The sequence below is a fragment of the Drosophila subobscura genome, chromosome E, assembly GCF_008121235.1.
Source record: "Drosophila subobscura isolate 14011-0131.10 chromosome E, UCBerk_Dsub_1.0, whole genome shotgun sequence".
Lineage (NCBI taxonomy): Eukaryota > Metazoa > Arthropoda > Insecta > Diptera > Drosophilidae > Drosophila > Drosophila subobscura.
Window position 1 is genome coordinate 15,012,426 of NC_048531.1, and position 10,359 is coordinate 15,022,784.

At 50.6% G+C, this 10,359-nt stretch overlaps 1 protein-coding gene across 4 annotated transcripts; it reads left to right on the plus strand.

Annotated features, from left to right (window-relative positions):
- Window positions 1-3,056: 3,056 nt before the first annotated feature.
- Window positions 3,057-8,203, plus strand: LOC117889862. Of its 4 annotated transcripts, XM_034794367.1 has the most exons (8): window positions 3,057-3,216; window positions 3,277-3,460; window positions 3,521-4,801; window positions 4,861-5,662; window positions 6,014-6,042; window positions 6,142-6,182; window positions 7,011-7,040; window positions 7,221-8,203. In XM_034794367.1, the coding sequence occupies exons 1-8, from the start codon at window positions 3,164-3,166 to the stop codon at window positions 8,119-8,121; spliced, it is 3,321 nt and encodes a 1,106-aa protein (XP_034650258.1). In that variant the 5' UTR covers window positions 3,057-3,163; the 3' UTR covers window positions 8,122-8,203. The 4 variants fall into 4 exon arrangements, with proteins under 4 accessions (XP_034650258.1, XP_034650257.1, XP_034650255.1 ...); XM_034794366.1 differs by having other exon boundaries at window positions 4,861-6,042; XM_034794364.1 differs by lacking the exons at window positions 6,142-6,182; window positions 7,011-7,040 and adding exons at window positions 6,235-6,686; window positions 6,838-6,993 and having other exon boundaries at window positions 4,861-6,033; window positions 7,234-7,831.
- Window positions 8,204-10,359: the final 2,156 nt, after the last annotated feature.

A 10,359-nucleotide genomic window follows, 5' to 3' on the forward strand; every position in this document is an offset into this window, starting at 1 on the left:
TGCGGCGGCAGGAAAAATGATCAACAAATGATTGACATCGAAGCTCTGCTCCTGCCCCTGCCCCTGCCCCCCGCAGGAAGTGGCAAAGTATCCTTGGCTAAACTTTGGCCAAGTGAAAAACTTGCTGTCAGCATAAGATAAGCGCCACAAGTTAATAGACTTGTAGAACAGACGCACACACACACGCAACACACACACTCCCCGCACTCCCAGAAGTGGAATTTTATTTATTTGTTTGTCGTTTCGGCATGTGGCGCGTGTTCCCGTGCCCATCCGACCCCTGACAGGCGGCATACACATATAAAAAATAGTGAAATAAATAAAAATGTTTTATACGCCCACTCAGGGGTTGAGGGGTGCTGCTGCAGCAGCAGGGGGTGGCTCAAGGGCTGGGTGGGTGGCTACTGCTGGTGGCTTATCAGCCAACTAGCAATTTAAGTTGTCATCCTGATGTGAGGGGCTCCGACTCTAGCTACTGTCCGCCAAGCAGATGTTTATCAGGGGCCAAAAACTTTTCTGTTTAACCAGACTTTTGCTTAATTCGAGCGTCTCTGTCTCTCTCTGTGGCCTGGACCTGACCCTGTCGTCGTTTGCCCTCTGTCTGTTGCGACTTTTCTTGGTCAAAGTTTAGCTCATCAACAAATGATGCATGGTTCTGGTTGCTCCTGCTGCTGCCCCTGCTGCTAGTATTGGTTCCGGGGCGGGGGAGGGCAATGTGTGGCAGTCTGATTGACAGCTTCTTCCTCCGTTTCCCCTCCCTCTGTGAGCGTGCGTGCGTGCGGGTGGGCTGTGCGTATGGGAACTGCTTATCAACTTACTTTCAAAGTCAATTTCAATTAATCAATTGTCAAGTATTTTGACAAGAGAGTTTATAACTCATTTGGAATCGCAGAGCACTGCGCAGGATGTGTCTGCGGTTGCTTAGACACTCTCCTACAATAGTCAGGGAAAAGCCGAGCAAAACCAACCCACTGACAAGTGTAAAAATGCAATCACAGAGGCGTGCCATCATCCTGCCATACATTGTATGACCTAGGAGCTAGCTAGCTGTTCCTGATGATGCTGCTGCTGCTGCTGCTGCTGCTGGTGACATTGCCATGTCATCAGTCTCCCTCAGGCATTGGAGTCAACCAGGGGGAGTCAGCGCAGACAGGGGGGAGGGTTGCTGCTTCAACCAGGAGGAACAGACTCCTCCAACCCGAGAGGATTCGCGTTTATGTTCTGTTATTTACAATGGCGCATTTTCACACATATTTTTTCAAAGTCAACAACATGATTTTCGCTGTCTACTCGTACGCTGCGCGACGTGTGCATAAAACCCAAACACACACACACACACACACACACACACACACACACACAGCCAACAACAATAGCAAGAGCGAAACAACATTTACATTTTAAGTAGTTTTTAAATCGCTGCAGACAAGCGTCAGAGTGTTGACAATTTATCATGCGGACCACTCCCAGGAACATCCCACGCTGTTGTGGGAGAGTCTTTTACGCCGAGATATACACTGCAGTTGGGTGGCCAGCCACACAAATATGATCCAAGGGGTGTTCAAATATCTAGCATTTGCCACTCCAATTTTCTTGCAGTGCATTACAATAATCACTGCACTGTTTTCTGCAAGTGTTTCACTCGCTGTTGAGCTGCGGGTGCTCAGGGAGCTGCAATTTTTGATTGATTGCTGTCAACAGAGGGTGGACTTGCCCTCAGTCACGCACTCGCAGACACTGCCAGCGATCCGAGCAACAGACTGCAACAGCAGCAACAAGAACAAGCAACTCCACGGCGTTCCACTCCCACCCGCTACAGCTACAGCTTTTGCAGTTTTTATGGGAATTTCATTTTAATTCATTTAAAGGCGAATGCAACTTATTGATTTATGCCTGCGCCACGCCACTGCGGCTCTCACACTTGCAAATGAGGCTGAAGTGCGCCGGCGGCGGCTGTCCACTTAAAGGAAGAATACTCAATTAGCTCTGGCTGCGGATGAGGATAAGGCTGCCCTGCCCGACCTGCCCGCCCTGCCACGGATGGTGGCTGCTCCTGAGCTTTCCTCTGCCTTGACCGCCTCAAGTGTCAGCACAGCCTGCCACTGATGTTCACATATGCAAAATTAATTACTGCTGCCCGGAATTACCTTCCCCCCTCTTTCAACTCTCACTAAAAGTTCAAGCTGAAGCGCATTTTTTTGTTGTACCCGAAAATTCAATTGAAACTTTGCAGACGACAGAGAATGCGAATGCGAATGCGACAAGATCAATTTCCGTGCTCCGTTCTCTCGTTTTCTTTTGCCAAAAGTTTTCATAAAGATGCCGATGCCAAAAAGTTGCATTCAGCTGAAGGATGGGAATGGAATTTATGAAGTGCCGCGCCCGCGGCTGATTTCACTTGCTTCCCCCATCTGCTCCATCAATTGATTGTCCAGAAATCGAAGAATTTTATTTTACTTGAATTTTCCGCCATCCATCCAATGTCTAATGTCTAATGTCCAGGAGCAGGAGCAGGACCAGGGCCAGGGCCATGGCCACTTGAAGCGCATTTTCTGCGCCATTTCAATTTCGACTTGTGGCCCCTGTCTTCTGTCTTCCCTTTTGGCCAAAAACTGTACGAATTACAAAGTGTTCGTTCGTTCCCTGCCCCCCCCCTGGTGGCAGGCGGGCAGCAGGCAGGCAGCTCTCCCTTTCGCTGGTTTGATAAATTGTCTGGAAATTACAAATGGACACAGAGGCCAATAGCTTTTAGGCAAAGTTCTCTCTGGCTCATCTCGGTTTTTGGGTTCTGGTTTCTGGGTGGGTTCAGTGGAGGCCAAAGAACATTTATGGTAATTTAAAATAAATGTGTGGCACGGAATCGGGGGCAGCATTCAGCATTCGCTGCTGGCAGTAAGAATCCAACAAGAAGAAGGCGCTTCCTGTCTATTTGCGCTGATTTATGGCCGAACATTGTTGACTCTTAATGGCAAATGTCGACAAATTTGCTTTAATGGTCAATATAATAGATGTTGTCGCTCTGCTGCTGTTTTGATTTATGCCCCAAAACAGAGTCGCCTTTGAGCAGTCGGTCAATCTATGTTCCCCATGTGTGTGTCTATTCGGATTTGGCATTGCACCGCACAAAATTTACACACAACACACACAAAATTCACTGTCCAAAATGCCGCAAAATCTGTGCCGCTGTGGGCCACAGGTGCTCGGCGCGGCAAATCGGTGAGTGGTGATCGGATTTCTACTCGTTTCCCATTTGATTCTGTACAATTTCGCCATCAGGGCTGTCTACTGCTCTGGGCCGCTGCTGGACGCCGTACAGCGGTCGAACATGTTCCCCGACTGCAAGACATTCGTGGACATGAAGAGCAAATATCCGCCGGAGCGGTTGCTGGCCGACTATGAGCTGTTCCGCAATTGCCGCAAGAATGATGGTTCCTTCCAGTTTCTGCAGATGTTTGTCGAGGTTCGCGATAGAATTCTGCCAGTTCTGCATTTCCATCAACCGTTTTTTTGTCGCTTGCAGAAACACTTTCTGGAGAAGGGCACCGAGCTGGAGGAGTGGACACCGCCCGATTGGAAGAGTGAGCCGCCGTTTGCCAACAGAATCGCCGACCCGCAGCTGAGGAAATTCGGTGTGGAACTCCACGCCCTGTGGAAGGTGCTGGGCCGCCGCATGAAGGATGAGGTGAAGGAGAATCCAGAGAAATATTCGATTGTGTATGTGCCGAATCCGGTGATCGTGCCGGGTGGCCGCTTCATTGAGTTCTACTACTGGGACTCGCTGTGGATCATCCGCGGCCTGCTGCACTGCGGCATGCACGCGACAGCCCGTGGCATGATCGACAACTTCCTGTCGATAGTGCGGCAATATGGATTCGTGCCGAACGGCGGACGCATCTACTACTACGGCCGCTCGCAGCCTCCGATGCTGATACACATGATGAAGGCGTACGTGGACGTGACGCTGGATGAGAAGTATGCCATGCAGTCGCTGCCGCTGCTCGAGGCCGAGTTCGATAACTTTGTGGAGAAGCATCAGGTGCAGGTGAAGGGGCGCACCATGTACCACTACCAGGACTACTCGACGGGACCGCGGCCCGAGTCGTATCGCGAGGATGTGGCCAGTGCGGCAGAGTTCCTGAGCGAGCCGGAGAAGGAGCGCCACTACACGCAGCTCAAGTCCGCCTGCGAATCCGGCATGGACTTCAGCTCCCGCTGGTTCATAGCCAGGGACGGGACGAACCGCGGCACACTGAAGGATATCCAGACGACGTCCATAGTGCCCGTTGATCTGAATGTTATCCTCTTTCGCAGCGCCAAGATCCTCGCGGAATTCAATCGCAAGGCTGGCCACAACAGCAAGGTGGAGGAGTACTCGGACATTGCCTGCGGCCTCGTCAAGGCGGTGCGCGATGTCCTGTGGAACGAGGAGGCTGGCATCTGGCTGGACTACGACATGCTGAACAACCGTCCGCGTCCCTACTTCTCCGCCTCCAACTTCTCGCCGCTGTGGGCTCGCGCCTTCCCCCTGGTCGACACCGATAAGATCTCCCGGGGCGTGATGAACTACATCAAGGCGCACCATCTGGACGACTATCCCGGCGGCGTGCCCAACACAATGAACAGGGATACGGGGCAGCAGTGGGACTACCCGAATGTGTGGCCTCCCATGATGTTCATGATTATCGATGGGCTGCACAATCTGGGCACACCCGAGGCCAGGGCCATGTCCGAGCGCTGGGCCCATCGCTGGGTGAAGAACAACTACGAGGCCTACGCCCAAACGGGCTTCATGTTCGAGAAGGTGAGCGAATCCATTCCCAATGAGGATTCTAGCAGGCCATTCCTTGCTCTCTCTTTCAGTACAATTGCGAGAAATTCGGCTCTGGTGGCGGCGGTGGGGAGTATCAGAATCAAACGGGTTTCGGCTGGACCAATGGCATCATTCTCGAATACCTCTCCCGATACGGCCCGGAGCTGTCCCTCGAGGACCGCAGTGATGTGCACTGCAGCAGCAGGGTGGGAAAAGCAGCAACTGGCAGGCTCGGCGACTGCCCCGTGACCAGTGAGAGCAAAATGATCACGAAAAAGAATTACATCATCACCAGCGAGAACAATATCGCTGGCAGCAACAGTCCGTTTCACACTCCAGATCGCAGTCCGGGTCACAGTCCGGGCCACATCCCGGGGCACTGTTCGGGTCCCTGTGCGCAGAAAGTAGTGGACGAGGCATCCAATCGTATGAAGCAGTCTCTCGTGTCGAACATGGTCGGACATCCTGTGGTCGCCAGTCCAAAACGAGCCACAACCACCTCCGGACGATCTACAATCACGGCTACGGGGAGATCCACGATTCCTAAATCAGGACGATCCACGATCACCAGCTATCCACAGCTGGAGGACGCTTCCACTGGCGAGTACAATGCTTCAATGCTTGCACGAGAACAAGCCTCTGCCATTCCCTACACGCGAGAACAAGCCCCTGCCATTCCCTACACGCGAGAACAGTCCACAAGTCCGACTCTCGGTCCCGGTCGATCTCCGATCGCTTCTGCTCCAGAATCCAGGCTCCCAACTGCTGTGGAGACAACTGTGTTCCCTGAGCGTTACACACGCGCACAGTCCGCTGCTGATCCTTACCTTCGAGAACAGTCCGCAGCTGATCCTTCTGCTCGGGAACAGTCCACTGTGGCTCCTTACCTTCGAGAACAATCTGCAGCTGATGCTTATGCTCGAGAACAGTCCGCTGTTGATCCTTACAGTGAAGAAAAATCTGCTGCTGATCCTTACAGTCGAGAGCAGTCAGCAGCTGATCCTTATGGTCGACAACAATCTGCAGCTGATCCTTATGCTCGAGAACAGTCGGCTGTCGATCCTTACGGTGAAGAAAAATCTACAGCTGATCCCTATAGTCGAGAACAGCCCACTGTCGAACCTTACAGTCGAGAGCAGTCCGCTGTTGCTGCTTACAGTCGTGTACATTCCGCTGTTGGTCCAGAACAGTACGCTGTTGGTGCTTACAGCCGAGAACAGTCCGTTGTTGGTCGAGAACAGTCTGCTCTTTCCGGTGCAGGCCGCACCACGATCCCTAGCCAACGGGAGTCCAGCAGTCGCAAATCTGTCGAGTACAGCGGTTCTCCTGCGCGTTACAGTCGAGAAAAATCCGCTGCAGATCCCTATAGTCGCGAACAATCAGCGATTGCTGCTTCGAATCGAGATCAAAGCAGTGCCATTCAGAGTCCAGCACGATCCCCGACGCTGACAGTCGATAACCATAACAATCCGCTGCTGATCCTTACGGTGGAAAACAATAACAACAATAATGTGATTCTGAATCAACGGCAATCAAGGAGCCCGTCAAATCCTTCTCCTGTTCCTCGCGAGCAAGCCTCTGCTGTTCCCACTCAGGGAAAATCGTCGATCGATCAGTCCAGCTTCGTGGAGTACACTGGCCCAAATGATCCTTACAGCCAAGAGCAATCTGCTGACGATTTTTACAGCCAAGAACAATCTGATGCCGAGCCACTTAGTCGAGAACAATCCGCTATTGATAATTATAATCGTGAACAGTCTGCGGTTGATCCTTACACTCGGGGACAGACCGCTCTTGATCCTTATAATCGAGAACAGTCCGCTGTTGATCCATATAATCGAGAACAGTCCGCTGTTGATCCATATAATCGGGAACAGTCTGCTATGGATCCATACACACGAGGACAGTCGGCTGCTGATCCTAATGGTCGAGAACAGTCCGCAATTGATCCTTACAGCCGACAACAGTCCGCTGCTGCTGCCTACAATCGAGATAAATCTTCAGCTGATCCTTACAAACGGAAACAGTCCGCTGCAGATCCTAACAATCGAGAACAGTCCGCTGTTGATCCATACAACCGACAACAGTCCGCTGATGTTGCCTACAATCGAGAAAAATCTTCAGCTGATCCTTATAGTCGAGAACAGTCCGCCGTTGATCCTTATAATCGAGAACAGTCCGCAATGGATTCTTATAATCAAGAACAGTCTGCTGTTGATTCTTACAGTCGACAAGTGCCCCCCACGGATCCTTACAGTCGAGAACAGTCGGCTATGGATCCTTATAATCGAGAACAGTCCGCCATGGATGCCTACAATCGAGAACAGTCTGCTGTCGATCCATACAGTCGACAAGTGTCCGCCATGGATCCTTACCATCGAGAACACTCTTCTATGGACCCTTACAGCCAAGAACAATCCCTTGCAGATCCCTACAGTCGAGAACAGTCCGTTGTTGATCCTTCCACGCAAGAACAAGCTACTGCTGATCCTTCCAAATCGAAGACACCGTGTCAACGATGTCTGGGACTACCGACGAATGGGAGCCAACCACAATACAGGATCATGGCTGCTGTCCCGTTCACTGCTGCTGCTGTGCCTTACAATGCTCCCATTCAGCCACAATCTTATGCTTCTTACGATGATCAACAATCCGCTGCTGTTCCCTTCAATGGAGAACAATCCGCTGCTGATCCCAGACTGGTACGAACCACTATGCCTGGTCAACGGGAAACGAGGTTCACGGCCGCTCCCATGTACGCGCCGAGTGCTATGCAGCAAGAGGTTTTGCTGTCTCCCTGCGAGTGTTCGTTCACTGCACAGAACTCCAACGATATGTCGACTCATGGGCAGGATATGCAAGGCCCACCAACAGCATCGCTAGCGCCCCATGGCAGCCGAAGTCAATCGGGATACGACCCTCCCGACACTCCAGACCTTCCAGAAGGCTGCTTCGTCTGTCCGCGCTGCGGCGGCCTAAAGCAGCAAGCACCGCCCGTACAGTGTAAGGCGACAAACCAGCCATCGCTGCCAGTGGTGCCAGCGAGGCAAGTGGTGCCAGTGGCGTCGGTGGAAGAGGATTGCGAATGTGGGCCACCAACCAGCAGCATGCAAGCGGCGCCTGCTCCAGTGTCGCAAACGGAATCAGATTGTAGCTGCACCCCGCCTGCCAGCAGCACCAAGTTACCGGCCATCAAGCAGTTCCCGCTGGCCGATAAAAAAGGCACAGAGTGTCCGCAGGAGAAACGCCCACAGAGGATGTGCTGCGGTTGCCCCATTCCCTCACCACCCCAAGCAAAAGACGACTGTTAACTGTAGATCCTCCAGAACTGTACAATTTCAATCCAAATTTCGATAATAAAATGGACACAGACAGCCGAAAAATGCAGTATAATGGGTGGAATTTTATTTTGGCATCGGAGTTAGCTCAAACCGTGGAAATCGCCTCAAATGCATAACTCACTTTAGTTTCATTCAATTTATGCAGCTTGACATTCACAATGCCAAAGAATTTTGATTCAGAGAGTGAATGGAGCCAGTCGGGAGGCGGTAGCCAGAGCTTCGCTTAATTTCTTCCTTGACATGCCATTCACAAGCCACTACGGTTATCTTTATGGCCCTGTCAATATCTTTATGACACGCCACGAACACTAACGCACATAAACACACACAGACACTGAGATAAATATCTATACATATAAACATTTGGGCAAGGACACATTTTGAGGGAAAGCGAAAGTCTTGTTTGACACAATTTCCGGAAGCCCCAGCCAAACCGTGCAAGCTCCCACTCCCACGCACTTTCATTCTCTTGGTCTACTTGGCCGTGTGGCTGTGTGTGTGTGTGTGTTTGTGTGTGTGTTCATGCCTGTAATATTTGTGAACGAATCATTGATGTGTTCACACACAGAGAGACAAACATACGCTCATCTGTTCACTGACTCATAAGCTCTCACAGCGCGACGCACATAACGAAACGAACGAAGCCAGGAAGAGCATTACGAGTGTATGAACCTTAGGATACCCTCTTATTTGTGATAACCGAACACTTTCTGGCTACACTGTAACGATGGAGCTTGATCTGCATACATTTTGTTACATTTTATATCTAGCCAAAAAGAATCTCAAATTTGGGTTTTGCACAATTCCAACATACCCCAAATCGCCACGTTCTGTGCGGTACAAATACGCGCGCTCCATTACAACAATTCCCTTTGCCAAGCCCTCCCCCCCGGTGCCGCGCTGATGCCCCCCGCTGATGCGATTGTATGGCTCTGATATTATTGAAATGCCATTTTGATTGGCTTTGATGTGCGGATGGATGGGAGAGTAACGATTTGATGTTGCTAAATGTTACATGCAGATGCCCGATATGGGCCCTGCTGATGTGATTAAGCGATAAGTAGTCAGCCATGCAGTACATCAGCCAGAAAGAGAGGGCATTGGTTCCCTTTTGCTAATTCGATTGAGCTGGAAAACTAGCTGGAAATGAATGCACAAAAAAAGAGTTTCAGTTGAAGCAAATGAAACAAAGATGGAGAGAGGCAGATAGAGAAAATAGAAATAACCTTTCTCCGTTTGCCCAAGTTCTTATCCAATTATACACTTATGGCCATTTGTCAGTCGAATGTGTCAACGGTGTGTCGCACGGCACACGGCAGAGAGCGATGGAGAGAGCGAGCGAGAGCTCTAAATAAAACCAGAAACTCGTAACTGGCAACCGCAAGGAAAACCCAAGCCTCGGAGACAGACAGCTGGCAGACAAACAGAGAGAGTGCAAGGCTACCCACAACCGAATCATATCACATCACAGACATGCAACTGAGCAGCACTTGATGATGAGGAATGTGCACATCCTTGGCGGCTGTGGCGGCTGCAGATGGCATCTATGCACTCAGCGAATTCGGAGCTACTCATTTTTCCTCTATTAAAAACAGAGAAATTAACTTTTCTCTCTGTGTATTGCCATGCAGCTTGCGGTTCCTCTATCAAACTGATAAATTTCGGGCTGCATTCCCCGAGTCGAAGGAAACCTTTTCGTACTTTCTGGCTGTGCAAACGCATTGTGTGGCATTCCACTTCCTCATCTATCCGTGCCCTGCCAAGAAACTGCGATGAAATGCAGAAACGCTGTAGCTCATCAGTCTTTCGAGTCTCCCGCCGCCACACCCTCTGTCATGTCAGAGGAAATCCCCTCTTGATTATAAGTTTGACGCACCGCAGCTTTTAATGCTGCATTCAGAGTCAGAGTCAGAGCTAGAGTCAGAGTCAGAGCTAGAGTCAGAGTCAGAGCTAGAGTCGGAGGTGGCGTCCAAAAGAACTAAGGAAAAGTTGCAGTTTGCCGACTCCCACACCGAGTCGACTCTTTCGAGTTGCTTTTCCAATTAGACTCTGGCGGGAATCATTTGCATGTTATTGACTAAATTAAGTGTCGAGCACAAAAGTTGTAAAAATATGCAAAATTGGACAGCAGACGCAGCGCCACAGCTCTACGGAATGGAATTAAAATCAAATAAAATCAAATGAAATGAAATGACTTTGGTTTCAGCT

Bases quoted from the DNA above. Each gene is read 5' to 3' on its own strand.
- LOC117889862 (XM_034794364.1), top strand. From the start codon at position 3,164: ATGCCGCAAAATCTGTGCCGCTGTGGGCCACAGGTGCTCGGCGCGGCA. The intron at 3,217-3,276 runs GTGAGTGGTGAT...TTTCGCCATCAG, and splicing joins GTGCTCGGCGCGGCAAATCG to GGCTGTCTACTGCTCTGGGC. The intron at 3,461-3,520 runs GTTCGCGATAGA...TGTCGCTTGCAG, and splicing joins TTCTGCAGATGTTTGTCGAG to AAACACTTTCTGGAGAAGGG.